The sequence below is a fragment of the Candoia aspera genome, chromosome 1 (assembly GCF_035149785.1).
Source record: "Candoia aspera isolate rCanAsp1 chromosome 1, rCanAsp1.hap2, whole genome shotgun sequence".
Taxonomy (NCBI): domain Eukaryota; kingdom Metazoa; phylum Chordata; class Lepidosauria; order Squamata; family Boidae; genus Candoia; species Candoia aspera.
In genome coordinates this window covers 198,375,633-198,393,619 of record NC_086153.1, presented here as the reverse complement: position 1 = coordinate 198,393,619, position 17,987 = coordinate 198,375,633, and the positions used below count along the sequence as shown (strand labels likewise).

General features: G+C 38.4%; 1 protein-coding gene across 2 annotated transcripts in view; it reads right to left on the bottom strand.

Annotated features, from left to right (window-relative positions):
• The window catches only part of DPP4 (dipeptidyl peptidase 4), a 77,086-nt gene that overhangs the window by 14,342 nt on the left and 44,757 nt on the right, over positions 1 to 17,987 (bottom strand). For both annotated transcript variants that reach the window (XM_063318306.1, XM_063318305.1), the window contains exons 19-23: positions 13,639 to 13,708; positions 9,098 to 9,292; positions 8,181 to 8,235; positions 5,892 to 5,991; positions 3,571 to 3,635 (exon numbers count right to left, since the gene is read on the bottom strand). In XM_063318306.1, the coding sequence (XP_063174376.1) occupies positions 3,571 to 3,635; positions 5,892 to 5,991; positions 8,181 to 8,235; positions 9,098 to 9,292; positions 13,639 to 13,708 (485 nt within the window). The remainder of the gene's footprint in view (positions 1 to 3,570; positions 3,636 to 5,891; positions 5,992 to 8,180; positions 8,236 to 9,097; positions 9,293 to 13,638; positions 13,709 to 17,987) is intronic.

Sequence of the window (17,987 nt, the reverse complement as noted above, 5' to 3'; positions counted from 1 at the left end):
CCAAGAAGGTTTTCACTCCTTGCTGCTTATAACTTGAATTGAATTAAATACTAACTTTTCTTCCCTTAGGGGATTCAGTGCACAATAACAGTCTCTTCGGTATCTCAGTCTCTCCCTAACTTTCAAATTCTCCAATTTAATCCTCTGAGTAACACACTGGAAACCTTTAGCTTTTGGGTACTGGCAGTTTCAACGTGGACACTGCCAGCAATGAATCCTGTGCCAAGAGAAGTCGACTCCTGGCAAAAAAAGATTACACAGTCCTCTGGTGCCATCTGTGCTGTGAAGCTGCAGAGTGACACAGTGCACCCAGAGCACTAACATTTCAATCTGTAGAAAGTTAAGAGACTTCCAATTCCATAAGGGCTTTGTGGATCTGCTGCTCTACAAAGTGACTTATTAGAACCCAAAGTTACTCGGCAAGCAACCCTCCTCCCCAAATATAGAAAGCACTGGTGGGTATGGTAGAATAAAGACTTCATAACTAGTTGGATTTAAATTAGAAAGTTTACTGAAAACCCAGACAACTTTTTAAGTTAAAATCTCTCATGTAGCTGACAGAAGGGGAGTAGGTCACCAAATGGCCAAACTGTGACTTTTCCCTAGAGACTAAAACTATTTCCTTCATTACTTGATGAAAACAATAGAAAAGCCCTACTGGACTGGATCTGGCCAAATGCATCCACGAAATGCGCAGAGACTTTTGACTCGACTGCTTTAAAGAAAGTCACAAATAGGACAAGGTAATAGCTGTTGCCCACCTTTGCTCCCTAGTAGTTGCGATGTAAAACTAGCCTGCCTATGATTCAGGAGGTAGTCATTAAAATTAGTAGTGCTCAGGACACTGAAGGCCATTTCAATAAATAACAGGGAACAGCACCACTGATGGCAGGGAGTCCCAACAATTAGTTATGAATGTGTAAACAAGTTCTTTCTTTCACTAGTCCCAAATTTCCCCATGTTTTTTCATGCAATGATCGTAATACTGCTAAGAGGAGGGGAAAAAGACTGTTCAATTTTTTTACATTATGCATGACTTTTACTACTTCACCCATCATGTCTTTTCTTTCTCATCTTCACACCAAGCTTTTTGTTTTACTTTTTAAAGGCATGGTCATCTCTCCCCTTAGGGTCATAGGAAATCATAGGTGACTGCAGTAAAGGAGGACCTTCAAGTACAAGCTGCAAGTTTTACACCATGATATACATTTCATTGCTTGTTGCACCCCCAACAATTATTCTGGACGTCCTGTTCTTTGTCTTTTTTTAGCTTGCAGCATTCTTTCTGAGGTGTGGCCAGAAAGATCATACTGTACATTATTCTAAGTGTAGTCACACTATAGAATTTTATAGTGACATTATTATAGTGGCAGTTTTATTTCCTCTCTAGGGTGTGTAAACCTGAAGTGCATACTGACTAAACTCATTTGGATCCACCCACAAATAAGATCCAAGCCAAGTAAATGAGATTATCCCATTCTGTCTTAACTACTTTGTGAGTTAGACTGGAGTGAATGAATGTGACTGCACTCTTTTAGGTTGGAGCAGTATTGGAAATTGAGACATGAATAGGTAAATTTGCAGAACTCCAGGTTTATTCGTTTAACAGATTTGTATGGTTGGCCATCTTAGGTTTTTAAGGGTTGGGTGTGTTGTTCTTTGTGGGGTGAGGGTGCCTTTGAGTCAGTTTTTGACTCCTTGTGACTGCCTAGACAAGTCCCTGAAGTTTTCTTGGCAAGGTTTTTCACAAGTGGTTTGCCCTTGCCTCCTTCCTACAGCTGAGAGAAAGTGACTGGCCCAAGGTCACCCAGCTGGCTCCGTGCCTAAGATGGAACTAGAACTCTTGGTCTCCCAGTTTCTAGCTTGGTGCCTTAACCACTATTCCAAACTGGTTCTCAGATTTGCAGAAATCCAGATTTATTTATTTAAAAGATTTGTATGACTGCCCATCTTAGGTTTTTAAGTACTAAAACAAATTATCTGGTATCAAACCCCCATTTTATGATTATGGATTTTATTTATTAGTACTTGGGCGTTTTTCCCACCTTTCACTCTTCTCCTCCCCCTCGTTAAAGGCAAGCCTGTATAGCAGATGCCCAGTAGCAGCATTTGTTAAATGGGTGCTTCTCTGTCAAGTAGCAATTGGAGGAGCAGGGACAGGATAGCAGGGGTTCTCAGCAAAATTCTTCTCCCTTGGACCACAGTGGGTTTTGTGACTGTATGTGGTCAGTGTATTAATTCAGTTCCATATCTATTTCTGTACTCATCACCTTTAACTTTCAAAACAACATTTCTGCATCTTCCACCCATTTTAGATCTCCTTATCAGATGTACACCCTCAACACGCACATCCATTCCATTTCTGAACAGTTTCTGCACATCTCAGTAGGTGTTCAAACACCGTGGATGTGGCAGAGTCCGTATGAATGGTTATCATGATGTAATGGGAAAATGAGAAACTGTATGCTTAGAAATATAATGTCTAAGGTTTCCTATAAAGATCTCTTTGGAGCAAATGCATCATAAAGGCGATACTGAAGAAACAGAAACATGCACACAACATACTGAGCACAAAATTTACAAGGGCAGTAAAAAAGTATGCACTGGCACATGCAGGCTCTGCAAGAGCAGATATAACAGAAGATGTGCTTGTTTAAGAGCAATGCAGCAGAGATACATCTCAGGCTAATACCTCACTGCTCCTGGAGAATATGCCACCATTTCAATTGCAGTGCAAACTGCAGAAGTCAAATAAAAAATCCAATGCCTAAATCTGTCTTAGTGGAGATATGCTGCAGATTAAAAAAGAAAAGAAAGAGGGAAGGAAAAGATGCTTTTACGAGGTCTTGGTCAATTCCATGCAGCCATGTCCTCATGATGAACTTGCCAAGTGGTGCAATGTTAAACAGGGCCACATCTCTGGGCTGCAAAAATTCAGACAACACTAAAAGCAGCAAAGTACAGCTTGCTGCCATCTAATGGCTGTCTAGATTACTGCAGCCCAGAGACTGTAGCCAGAGTGTTAAAATTTGCTCAGAGCCCAGACTGGGTACACATGGGTATATCAAATAATGTATGAATTTCATTTCTTTAATAAATTAAAAGCAGTTTTACAAAAGATATGTATAAATATTTATATTCTAATAGAGACAGATGGAATCCGTATTCCAAACAAATGGAGGAACCTAACCTCTACAGTATTGCAAAACACTGTAAATAATTTAGGAAACATCTGGAATATTTTAGCAACACTCAACAGAATCTGTTAAGAGTATTCTTCACCTAGAACAAGTATTGTTTCTGATACCCTAAATAAGTAACTAACCATGTAACCACTTTTCTGTAAGTAGGATAGGAAGGAGGCTGATTTCTCTCTCTACTTGCCTCCCACATTCCCCACATTCTGTAGGACTTGGGGTGAGTGTGTGTGTGACCCCAAGTTGATTGTGGAAGTGCAGGGAAGAAAGGAAGTTAAAGTCCCAGTGTGTGAGTGGAAGTCACACTGAGTGAGATTCATCTTGCACTGTTGCTTTCTCTTTGTAAAGTAAGAAGCCAAAGACATTTCCTTACCTCATAATTATCCAGGTTATCACTTTCTACAGGCAAACCCATGTAGCGTTCAGTATATATAGAATCTGGGATGGAGGGGAATAGAGAAGTAAGGCATTGTGAGATATCTATAGGGTACGCTTACTTATTTAACTCTAGCATTCATTGGCTTCTACTTACCAATATAGTGAACGCTTTATTGCGCTAACTTTCCCCCCAAATTTACTGTTTTCTTAATAATAAGCACTGAAGATAATCACATTTTTAAATATTCAGTGTGCAGTTGTCCATAGCAACAGCATTATTAATTATTCTCAGCAACCTTATGCCAAAGTAATATTATTCTCTCATCAACTGGAAAGAAAATGGAAGTTTCCCTGAGTCTGTTTCTCTGGCTGAATTGCAATAAACTGAAGATGCTATCAAAACAAGGCTATTTCTTTTAGGGTGCTGTAACAAACCATCAACAATTTCTTGATTTTTTTTCCCCTCAGCATATTGTTTATTTCATTTCAAGCATTTTTTTTTAAAAAGTCCCCAAACAAGGGGTATCTGGCAGAGTGTGTGTGTCATGTGGCTACAGACACTATCTAGACTTTTTTTGACCATCCCCAAGATCTCCTGCCCACAACCATAAAAAACTAGCTGATTTTCTAATCTCCCCAGACCCTATGGAGTAGACAATAGCTGTACCTTACTCATCTCTAGTTTAAAGTGGTGGTTAAAGGCTTAAACCAGGGGTTCCCAAACTTTTTGCCATCACACCTCCCTTTAATGAAATCTTAATAAACACACCTCCCCTAAAAATCCAAACACCAAAATGAACACAAATGAACAACGAAAACAATACAAAGAAACTTTGGGAAAGGTAGAGATTTATTAACCAAAAGGTTCTTCACACCTCCCCTGGACTCCAGCTGCACCTCCCAAAGGGAGGTACTCCTCACAGTTTGGGAAACCCTGGCTTAGACTATGACTAGAGACCCAGGTTTAAATTCCCACTCAGCCATATAGCATACTGGTTGACTCTGGACTAGTCACTAGGTGAGATCCAGCTTTATGCTTCCATCAGAAGAAGCAAGTCCACCAACTAACAGGAAGGAGGAGATTTTCCTTTCTCCAGAGCAAGAAAATACACAAAATGCCCCACAAAGAAGCTGGAGAAAGTCCTGGCAAGTTAGCAGGAATCTGGTAGCATGACACTATTCCAAATACCTAGCCACCTTGCAGGGTTCTTGCAAAGGAAAAGTGGAAGAGGGACCATATTTGCTGCCTTGAGCTCCTTGATGAAAGGAAGGATAGAGATGTCATAAAAATAAATATTCCAACACCTGGCAGCTGGTGCACTGGAAGCCATTTAAAAGAGATTGCTGCCTATGTAGCCATACCATATTCCCTCTTGGTAAACAGGTTTCTGTATCATTTCAAAGTACAAAAAAACAAACAAAACAAAACTATGATTTGCCTGGACATAGCATATTCATATGCAATGAGAGCTATCTATGAATGTCTTGTATATTTTGTTACACAATGATTTTTTTAAAAAGCAGAACAGTAAAACTTATCCTCTGATGGTGGGACATAAGAAGTTAAACAGCACTGATATTCTAAGGGAAAGCATGAAAAGAGGGAACTTAAATAAATCCACACGTGTCATCCTTTCTACTTCTAGCAAATTTAGCCAAATCATGCTCTCTCATCGCTCTGTGAAAAGCAGAAGCTAAGGAAGCCATCATAGGGCCCACCCAGTCACCCCATAACTAGAATTAAATATGAGGCAGAAATATACAGCTTTAATGTTCAAAATTCCCCTTTGGGAATTTTTAGAACACCAAGCCAACTAATATTAACAGTTTGATATCTACTTTATTATACATGAGAGGCAATCAGCAGTATGATTTAATTGGTAAATATTCTAATAAATGATTAAATATATGACCCTTCTTTCCAGAGCTCATTGTAATAAAGGAAGTTGGTAGCAGTGCCAACGAATTTTATGACATTCAGAAATGATCCCTCAACACTTTGGAACACATGGTACTTTTGAGGAATGCAAATGCAGACATTTGCATTATAGTAAAATTTCAAATATTAAGTAATTTTGTGCCATTTAAAGGTTAAGCAGATTATCTTCCTTTCAAATCCAAGTTTTCAGTAGAAAAAAAAATAACCCAGGGACACTGTGTAATACCTCACGTGAGTTCAGGAAGGCAGACAGAATGGTACTTTATATGGGAGAATTATGTACTCAGCTATTCATACTCGACAGCATTTCCAAGTATGACGTCTGTAGTACTTGACAAAGGAACTTCCTACTTTATTGTGAATAAAGAAACACATACCATAATACTGCCAGCGTGAGACAGGTGCCACAGCTATTCCACACTTGAACACATCGCTTCCAGCTCCAAGGACCATGGAAGTTACATAACCCCCATAGGACTGAGAGAAAGGAAATCTCATTACTCCAAACAGATCAAGAGTGATGCAATGCTCTTCTCACAAAGGTGGGGTGTGTGTGTGTGTGCATGTACAGAATAACTTTGCCTGGACCTCAGTTTGCTGAGTAATGAGGCAAGGACTGTCCCAACACAACTTTTGTGGCGAGGAAACCATTAGTAAAACCCATACTATAAAGGTAATATTAGTTTTAGTTTCAAAAATTGCATCCCTAGGTTGGGCTAGGGAGAATGAGACAGTGTCACACGCCCTCATTCATCCATTCATTTTATATAGCTGCCAACTTGACATGCGACTCAAGGCAGCTTGAATCAGAAGGAGTCTGGACATTCCTGTTCCAACTAACAAATTTTATTAAAAGGCAAATCTTTTGTGAGCAACAGTTCACTTCATCATGACTAAACTGATGTTGGAGTTAATTTGTAATGAGGCAGGGGAGCGGGGATTCAGATTGGTTATGCAGATGCTTACATATGACAGATTACAAGTAATAATTGTATGAATTAACAATTTCAATGTGTTAAAAAAACATTGTGTTTGTTGAGATCTTTTGAGATAGCCTGAAACCATTTGATGCATGTGAGTTCAGCAATCTCTCATTTATCAGTGCTGTTAAAACCCTGTTTTTCCAAGATGGTCATTTTAAGATCTGCAATAGAGTGTCCTAGGAGGCTGAGATGCTCTGCTGTTATTTTGACCTTGTTTTGAGTCCTGATGTTAAACTTGTGACCATTACATTTTTTTTTGGTGCAAAGTTTGTCCTATGCAGAATCCAAAGGGGCAGATGATGGCATATATCACATTAGAGGAAGAGCGTGTGAAGGTGCCTCTAATTGTGTGTGTGTGTGTACTTGTTGGGGCCTGTCATGGTGCTGTTGGTGTAAATGTGGAGGCAAGACAGACATCTGGGTTTGTGGCAGGGCCAGGTTCCCATCATTGTCCTGTGTTTCTTGTTGCCTGTGAGAATCTGCTTCAGGTTAGGTGGTTTTCTGTATGCAAGCATGGACCTGCCACCCAGTGCCTGAAAAAGTACGTCATTGTCCAGTATGGGCTGCAGCATATTAATAATGGATTTGAGCGGTTTGAGCTCTGAGCTGTAGGTGACAACCAGTTATGTTCTGTTGTTCTGTTCTTGTGGTCTGTTTTTTAAGAGGGAGGTTCTCCCTGAAAATTGATCTGCCTTTATTGATTTGTGTATTGATTTCATTGGGTGGGTGGCTGAGTCCCCTAAATGGCTGCTTTAATTCCATCAGTTGAGCATCTCTATCAAGTGCAGTTGTAGCACAGAGCCTGGCTATCATCTAAAATATTAAAGCTGTCATCTACAGCCAGGCTATAGTTGGAAAAGGTGCTACCTGACTCCTTTTTAAGCTACCATAGACTAACACAGCTCTCCCGCTCCAAGGATGGACTTGAGTATTTCTGCAAGAAAACATTCCCTTGTAGTATTATAAAATATTACCCTGATATCATAAAAATATGAGAATAGACTCTTAAGTGGACAGAAACTGTTGGTCTTTCAGGTTTCATTCAGTTCAAAATACAGTTAAATGTTATAATTTGCTACAGCCTTATACAGAAGCCAACCTACACTAGACACACAGAACAGAGGACAGTGTGACAAACTAGATTCATAGATAGGTTCAGTGTAGAACCATAATGCAGCTTGCTTGATTTTGGCTTATCATGTTGTTTGAGCCAAACAGTTAAAGTTTGCACACCATGCATTATGGCTTAAGGCAGCGTATGAACCTATCCAACTGTGCTTTACTCAGTAAACTCCAGATGAGCAACTCTTGGCTTAAAGCAAGGTATGAACCCAGCCACATAATTATTGTGGCCATTAAAGAATGTGAGAATGTAGAAGAGCCTTGCTGGATCAAGGCAATGGCCCAGATGGTCCATCATTCTATGTGACAGAGCAGTCCATCAGATGGCATAGGGATGTGGGGGAGATAAATGGAAGCAACAATTCAGTTTTTGAATTGAAACATTTATCTACTTAGAAAGAGGTCTAACTAAAATATAGAGGAGTAACTTGTAAAGAAGGTCTGCTGTGCTACCACCAACAGGAATTTCTCACAATGGGTGTCCAAGTGAAATACTTTTTCTTATTGGCAGCAGAATCTTTTAAAACTGATCATTAACAAAAAATTAGCTTTAATACTTACCCAGCCCCAAATAGCTATTCTATCCTTATCAACAAAGCTCATTTCAGAAAATAGCCTAAGAAAAAAAACAGAAAATGCACGAAGTGCACATACTCAGAGAAAAGCTTATCTTATTCTACCTTGAAACAACCTCCCCCCCCCCCACCAGCCTTGCTTCTTGGAGAATAGGTGTATTAAAATGTAATACATAAATATTAATCTTCAATACTTTTTCCTAAACAAGTTTTTTTTCTATTACAGTTTATTTTTTACAACTTGATTGCCAATAAGGGCTACTGGGGTTAGGAATAGGGGAGAAATTAGTGTATTTGCATTAATCTATTTCTGCATTTTCAAAATAATATATGTACCTAAACTTAACTATCCATCCTAATTCACACTTCTCTGAAAGTTACAATCCAATTCATCAATCTAAATATTAGGGAATATTAGGGAAAGCCCTGCTCAAAAATGTTTATATTATGCAAATACAGTAATTAACCACATTATATGAGAACTGTTTTATTTATTTATTTATATTTTTAATTTCGTCACCACCCATCTCCCTCAAAGAGTGACTCTGGGCGGTTTACAATAAAACTGGAATAAAGATGAAAATACGATAAAAATAATATTCTTAAATGAAAATATAAAATCCAAGATAGAGATGTTAAAAAGTTCTTAATTTAAATACATTTAATTTGCAAAAACCATGTATTAAGGAAAAAAGTTAACTACTGTAAGTTTAGAGGAAGTTTTTTTTTAAAAAAAACAACCCTCGTATTAGTAAAGGGGGAGGATGATAAAACTTAGTAAACAGAAAAATGAGAAATGAAGGAAACCCAAAACTTACATATATTTGCAAGAAGGAGAAAAATTGAGAGAAATCCAGTTAAGGTGTTAATCATCCTAACTAAGGCAATAAGGCACAAACATACTTAGCTGCTGAGATCTGATCTTCAACTTCATAGGTTCCCAGTCTTCGGTATATTGCATGCAAAATTTTATCTCCTTGAAAGCCACTTCCTCTACCATCGAAGCTAGCCACAATAATCCCTTCTGAGCTTGCCAGATACATAGCCCAGTTGATCCGGAAGGCAGCATCTGCTTTCTGACTACAAGGACCTGCATACCTGTGGAAAGAAAATTGGCTGACTTGATGCATGCTGTCTTCTATTTGTTCTGCAGTTTCCAAATTTCTATATACATAGGGAGTTTGATGGGAACAGAAGATGTCCAGCAGCCTACTGTTCTCCTAAGTTTGCCAGAAACACTGTAACAATAAAACTGAGATTCAGTTTCAACAAATGTATCTTGATGGTATGCTGGATTTCTCATTTTCTTATTTGTCTAGCTTTAGCTATACTGAATGTTTATTTCACTATAGACAAATCTGGCTAGAAATTCAAAAGTAGCAATATAAAGAGCAATTCAGGGATACAATTAACAGCTTCTAATAAGAATATTTGCAAAGACTCTAAATAAAGAAAACTTCACTTTCCTGATTACAAAATGATAGGAAAGGAGACTGAATCATATAATGTTTTTCTGGCATGATCAGTATATGAACTCTGTGGTAAAATTTTATCTTAACTTCCATTTAACCCTCTCCACTGAATTATTTCTATCATTGTCTTGTAAAATAATAAACTAAATTCCTCCCTCCCTCCCTCCCTCCCTCCCTTTCTGGTTGCTGCAGAACTTTAATGTAAAGCATATCCCATTCTCTCATGAAACACAATGGATGACTTTGGACCAGCCTAATCTAATTTATTGTGAAGTTGAGGATAACCATGTATGTCTTTGAAGCTCCTGGAAGAAAGATAATAATATATTAAATACTCATGACTAAGTTCTGTTGATTTAAATGACTGTACATTAAATTAGACATAGATTCAATCTATATTCTACATTCTGTGTCTTCTTGAGATCACCCTTGGCCTTTGCACAAATACAGCAAAACTGAGTTTCAATTGGAAGCATTTGTTCTTGCTTCATTGCATGGTCTACAGTTTTAAACAACCTGAGAAATACAAAAGGTAATATCTTACTGCATTTTACCTCTTTTTCCATAATGGAAAGCATGGGATGCTCAATTAATTATTCATTTTCCAAATATCATTTGGCATCCTAAGGTCTGTTAAGTAGTTGTAAGAGACTACTGTCTTATCCAGCTCACTCAAATACCAGTCAGGTCTTGCATCAATACCCAGCAAACTTAATTTGTAGCCTTTGAGCTGCTGCATGGTAATGCTACTCTTGCCTATAGCCACTGGGGCTCCAACAGCACCAACAGCCATGTACCACCCAGTTGCTTGCCCAATTCTTCATTGAAGAGGCTTATTTGACAATATCAGCACTTCTGGAATATATGAACAGCAAACATATTTAATTAGCTGCCCAATTATATCTCCCCAAATGCAAGTCCCTATACTGATGCTAGACACAGTATTGGTCAGGTGTAAGATGGCAGCTATGTGGCTCAGATCAGAAAAGCCTGTTCAGAGAGAGGAGGCAAACACATGGTATCCTTTTCAAAGCATTAAAGCAGCTGCATCCTGCAGAAGGCTTGTATGGTTGCTTCAAAGCCTGTCCTCAGTTGTGTGTGTACACTTGGACTAATGCAACAAAGAATCTGTGCATGCATATACATGTACAGACAGCTATGGGCAGCCTTCAAGGCAGTCCCCTAATATTTCTGTAAGATGCAGCTGCTTTAATGCTTTGATGCTTACATTACTTTTGTTAGCACATTTGTAAACCACCTCTTTCAATATTTTTCACTGCCCCACTCTTTAATAATGTGATCAAGTGCAAAAATGAAGAGGTCTAATGGTTTTTTCCCCTGCAATAGTTCTGAAGGCTAATTATATATCATCTGGAGAATGTGCATGATTGAAAACAAGATAATCTAAAAATCATGGTCATGTTCATATCCCTCTACATACTGTCCTAAAATCCAAATGCTAATGTTCAGATAAATTTAAAAGATGTACCAAGATCCACTTCTGTTGTTCAGAAATTTAATAAGCCCTTGTTCATTATGGCTCACTGAAATTTTAATTAGGAAAATGATTAATAATTCTAATGATAACTATATAACAGCATTATGTTTAAAATATGAATTAATAGGACAAAGAAAACCTAAATGCTGGCAACTATTGTATGCTATAGTCCTTGTACAACCAATTTTTACCAAATATAGAATATTTGCATTTTATTTACTATAAAAAGCAAATTTCTGTAATTTGCAGATTACAGGAAGCAAGCTAATTAATGCAAATCCTTTAACATGTGCAGAGGAGTGTGAGGGAGGAATAGAAACAACAGCATATGTTCAGGATCCAGGGAATGTGCCTTCTTTGTTATATTTCTAAATTATATTTGCAGGGTCAGGTTCAGTAAAGAAGTACATGCACAGTACAATTGTCTAATCCACATTTTTCTTAATTGTAGTTATCCTTTGGCCATTGTTTTTACTTAACTACAAACTGTAGTCCTGATCTAGAGTATTTCTATTTATTTAAATAGGTTCTGCAACACATGTCAGAGGATTTAACAGAACAGCTAATTTTTAGCAGAATCCTGACTCTACTTTCTAAGTTAATGAAGAGCTTCTACATATACCTCATCCTACGAAAACCACAATTTAGACTTATTAAAGGCTATTTCTCACTATTCTTTCTTATGTATTGACTTTATATAGTTGACAAAGGTAAGTTTCACAAAATAGCAGCACTAAAGAATAGTACTGCCTTATATCTATTGTTTGCAAACTTTGACTAAATGGGCATTCATGTTGCGAATGTTTTATCTACTTTTCTTTCTCCATGAACTACTGTATATTGCTATGTTAATTTAAATAACATGATTTTTCTGTGACACCGCAAACAGAATTTAAGCTTTATAAGTCAAAAGCAGTTCAGTTATGTCTCTTTCATGAGATCTCTGGTGGAACAAATGATTTTGCATTAGAATCAGAGTTTTCTTCCACTGTCAAAGGGAAAGAAAAGCACACCAAAAAGGCCCATCTTCAGCTACAAAACCCCTTCAAACGTATTTTAGTCATTTTTAACATATAGATGTATCTTTATTTAATGCAGAGTAAAGAGAATAAAATTATGGGCCCTCATTTTGGGCTGCTTTGGCCTAGAAAACAGGAATCAATTATACACATGTGTATGTACACATCCATGTGCACACGCACGCACGCACACACGCACATACAACAAGCCAGGTTGGATTCAGATTTACTTTATCCCCGCAATTTTCAAAAGAAAATATAGTAAATTTACAGTGAGACATGAAAAAATTAGCTAATATCTTAACATTCTAGCCTGCTACAAACTCGTTCCTATTGTATTTGCTATATGAAAAAAAAATGTTTTGTGATATTTGCACACTACTATGTTTTGGTTTTTTTCTTATCTTTGGTGAAAGAAGGAAATAGGTATAAAATTGTTAATTAGCAGCAAAAATAAAATGCTATTAATCCAACACTGTGACTTTGAAATTGACCAAGAACGCTGGTCAGTGTATCATTCATTTGAGAGCCTTTTCATGGAACACAGGCCAAACTATAAAGCAACTGAAAGAAGCTGTACAAGATCGGAAATCATGGAGAGAGCTGGCTTATGGAATCGCCAAGGGTCGGATACGACTGAATGGATAATTCAGTTTGATATCATTCATTGGAATAGTTGTGAGTATTTGAAGGCATAGATATCTCAGGGATTGGCAAAACATGTGGCATGATACAATTACTAAAGCTTATGCATTTGTGTCTGATGCAGTATGTAAGAGTGAGGTTTGCCTCACAACATCATTTCCCCATTGCTGTGACTTGTTGCAGACGGCAGTTTCTGAACAATCAATATGCCTTACTGTATCACAAATTAATTGTCACCCTGGCAATTTGCAGAGCAATAGCCAAATCAAACTGTTTTAATAAAGGTAATAAAGTCTTGGAGTACCTTAAAGGCTTAAATGTTTATAACTGAAACTTGTTAGAAACCTTTCTGTTGGTATCCTGAAATAACATTTGTAAGACAACATAGAAATGTGGAACTTGGCTGCTCTTTTTCTTCTGAGCCTGCTATTGCAAAGCTGTTGCTTGTATTTATCTGATGACTCCATCAGAGCCCTCTGAGAGAATATGAAACCAGATGCCAATAAGTTCCTCCTCTTCCTCAACACTAATTTATTAGCAACCATGCTTTCTGGGTGGAAGAAATGGGACGTCAACTCACTGAATGATGGCTTGCATCTCCCTGAACTGTCTCTATCCAAGCTGATCCTTATGAGAACAATTTGTAGCATTCAGAACTTAGGCCTGAGTAAGCCAGCTAAACTTGTCTTACTTTGTTTAATCTTTGTACAGCACCCAAGAAACATTAGGCAGGTAATACATAAATATATACATCAATGGTAACATGAATAAAGCATAAATAAATAAAGGTGAAAAGGCAGTTTGACTTACACATCAATGAGCATGGGATACTTTTTCGACTCATCAAAATTAGGAGGCAAGATCATCTGATACCAGAATGCTGAAAATGAGAAGGAACATAAAAAAGGAATGCAAACAAAAACATGAAATAAGCATTAATAATAATTAAAAAGAACATACGCAGAATTAGTGTCAATTTCAAGTTTTAAGAAAAAAAATGTGGTTCAGATATTGTAGCATAAAAAGGTACAAAAGACAGTATCCTTTGATGAATTCTCCTCCCTCCATGTAGTGAGTGTGAGTAAAAGAAATTCTGGCACAGTAATAACTCAGGAACAAGGACTGGGCTACAGGTTCTCAGTCTTCTGAATTGCTCCCAAGGAAAGGTCCATATTTAAAATGGAGGGGAACCCCACCCCCCCGGGGACTTTAACGCAGCACCTTTTTGAGTTAAAAAAAAAAAAAAAAAGAGTAGAGTGAAAGTGATCAAACTTATGATCTTTAATAGTTTAATGACATGGGGTCTGCCCAGATCTTTCTGTCAACCAGCAGCACCATTTCTTGAGCAAAGTTCTGTTCATTAAGTTCCCATCAGGAAGGGGTGAGAAACTTTACTCATTTCCTCCTTCCCTTGCAACTCCAAGCACCACTTTGCTCACTGTTGGGGTAAGCAGGCAATAAGACAAACGATGTGCCCCGCTGGACATCTCCTTTGCTGCCCCCAAGTTCTATGCCCACTTGACTTTTAATGGAAAAATGGGGAAGGAAGATGACATGCTGCAAAACAAAAAAGTATTTTATTTCCAATAATGTTACTGTCATGAGTACTGATGGCGAGCAGGAGGGGGCCCCTATCCAGGGGGGAAAACGCATGCGTAGTACTGAGGAATTAAGCAGCCATTCAAAGAGACACAGATCAGACCCGCCTTAACTTTGGGGGTTTATCTGTCTGGGTTTTTCCCACGCTTCTTCAGTTTGTTAGGATTTTCTGTCTTACATAGCAGCAATAAACACTAGAGACCTACTCCTCGTCTCAGCGTGATTCCTGACTGTTAGGACAGTTACTGTGTCCACACAGGCATTCTTAGAAAGTAAAAAAGGCAGGTGGCTGTAACCCAGGGCTTCACTGGAACTATATGTATCTGTCCCCACCTCAAGAAGGTAAAGGTAAGCCAAGTGTGATAAAGACATCTTGGGAAACTAAAGTAAATGGTAAAAAATGATCTCTTCATTTGGCAGTCTTTTGGTAAATGTGTGTTTTGTAACTGGCCAAGCTTACTGTGGCAACCATATTCTTAATAGGTAAACCATTTTATGAAAGCAAAATGCTCTCAAAATTTTGCATGTGCCTAGCCCCCCCCCCCCCCCATTACCCTACTCAATCCCTGGAAAGCCAAGAGAGGCAGGGAGGGAGGGAGGAACTGGAAAAGCTCTACAGGATCAGAAGCCTTCCACTAGTAGGGAAAGACTTCCATCTGCAGACTTTTGCTAGATGCAATCGATTGCCACGATGACTGGTGACAGTGTTAATTGCAATGAAAGGAAAGGCTTTATGAAATCTTGAATGTTTGAACATCACATTGACTAAAAATCCAGAGAAAACATCAGGATTAAAAAAACCCCAAAGCCCATTCTCACATTTAGCTGTCAAATTAACCTCTGGTATAGTCTTACACCAGAACCAGCTGCTGGGAATATACTATAGCTGGGAATATTAATTTCAACTCCCTCAGCAAACATGTGTGGCCACATCTTCATGGTGGAATAAGATTCCTAACTCCATAGTAAGCCTTGTATTTACATGTCAGGACCAGGACCAATTAGGGAAGAGGCATTATGGATTTCAATTTCCAGAGAACGTAGGAACAAAGTCAGAAAGGCTGAAGCTCAGAAGAACTGAGGCTTGTGAGAGACACCCAATACAACAAAAAGGTACATTAGAAATAGAAGGAAAGCCAAAGAGGATGTAGGTCCATTGTTAGGAGAAAGTGGTGAATTAGTAATGGATGATGCTGAGAAGGCAGAGATTCTTAAGTCCTGTCTTGCATTTCTCTTTTCTCAGAAAGGAAGAACTTTAGCTGTTCCTCACTGTTACACCACTGAGGGAACTACTGCTTCGGATAGTCAAGGACAGAGAACTTAGTTAATTTAAATGAATTCAGATCTCCAGGGCCAGATGGATTACATTCCAGGGTACTGAAGGAGCACTAGCTGAGATGACTGCAAAATTGTTCTTGGTGATTTATGTTAACTCCTGGAGGATTGGCTAAGTCCCAGAAGACTGGAGGACAGCAAATGTAGTCTCCACCTTCAGAAAGGAAAAGGAGGAGGACCCAATAAACCACAGACCTATCAACTTGATGTCTATACTGGGCAAGGTCTTTCAACAGATTATCAAGCAGCATGTGTGTGAGCACTTGGATAAGCATGCTACAATTAACAAGAGCCAGCATGTGCTTGTTGTGAACAAGCTGTGTCATGCTAACCTTATTTCCTTCTTAGATAAAGTTATTAGTAAATATAGTGTACCTGGACCTCAGCAAAACTTCTGATGGAATACCTCAAAATATTCTCCTTCTAAAATGGTACAAATTGGTCTACATGTTACTACTGTTAGAGGGACTCACGATTGGCTGAATGACTGCACTCAAAAAGTGCTCATTAATGGCTCCACTTCAGCTTAGAGGGAAGTATCGAGTGGAATGCCACAGGATTCTGTGCTATTCAACACTTTTATCAATGACTTGGATGAGTGAGTTGAGAAGACACTTAAATAATATGCAGATGAGAAAAAGCTGGGAATAGTAGCTAATACTTTAGGTGAAAAAAAGGAGGTTCAAAAAGATCCAGCCATGGTGGAGCAGTGGACTGAAATGAATATAATGAAAATGGAGAAAGAGAAAGGTTCTGCATTTGGATACAAATAGTGTAAACCACAAGTATAAGGTGAGGGCTGGTTTGGTATACTGGAAAAGGATTTGGGTGTCCTTGTTGACCTCAGGCTAGACAACAGTGTGATGCAGCGACAAAAAGGACAAATGCTCTATTGGGGTTCATTAACAGGAGCATAGAGTCCAGATCATAGGAAGTAATTATTCCACTTCACTCTGCCATAGTCAATACTTGTGGTACTGTGTCCAATTCAGGGTACTACCATTGTGAATGTGAATGTTGAAATCTGTACACATTTCCATGCAAGGAAATGCCTTAGACCTCAATAACTTTCAGTGCTATGCTCATTTATCATAGAAATCATTTAAAAGAACTGGCTGAAAAGTACAGTTATTTCATATTAATCAAGGTTTACAAATAGCATAGCAGTTGTGGCAGCTGAATAAGGGAAATAAAACAAAAAATTAGAGCAGCTGCTACTCACTTTACTGATTACACAAATGGAAAACTACGTATCTCCCATCCTAATAAAACATTGCAAAATTAGCTCCAAAAGTGACCTTTTCAGAACAATTTCAAGGTAGGCTTTCTCCAAATGCCAGTTTCTCTCATAATCAGTTTCATCTAGAGCCAGGATGTACTTGGAAGAAAGTAAAGAAATATCTCTTGAGGTCTTCCATCAGCTTGAAAGTTGCACTGCACTTTACTGTAAACAGCATGAAGAGGGTCAGATTCAAAGGCTGTTTGTTTCATACTTTATTCACTGATGTTTTAATTTTACTCTTTTATTTTCATATTTTGTATTATTATTAAATTACATTTTATTTTAGGGAGCAATTTTTAAAAATTACTTTATCAATAGAGGGTGCTATGACACAGTTATTTTGGTTCATAGCCTCCCCTGCTGGTGAAAAAGAAAGCTGCACCTTTTTTGAACAAAGGAAAGAAGGAAGTTGCTGCTTCTCTCTATTCCAAGGTGGGTGGGTGGGGAGGAAGGTACAGTATAGCCTTTTTTTTCCATTAGTAGAAGAAGCTATTAACCAGGAACAGAGTTCCCTCTACTACAGAAAAACAACAACAACAACATTGCAAAGAAGCTGCACCCTTCCAGTAGAAGGGGTGGGTGGCTGGCTGGCTGCACAGAAGTTATGGTTGAAGAAATGGATTTGGGAAAGCAGTATGGGTGCTCTAGAAGAGAGTGAATAGGTGGGGAAGAAGCAGGTGGGACGTGGGAAAAGAAGTGCATTTTTGGAGTGGCGAAAAAGGACAAATTCCAATAGAAAGATAGAAAGAGACAGACATGGGGGGCACAGGAAGCTGAGCAGCCGGAGACATGGAAAAAAGAGAGTGGATAAAAAAGCAGAGAAAAAGGGAGAGAACAGCAATCTTGGATAGGTGACAACACAACAAAGACAGAGAGAGAAAGAAAAGGTTTGGAGATGGGTGAATGAGATAACTTTGTAGGCAACATTCAACCACCCTGCCAG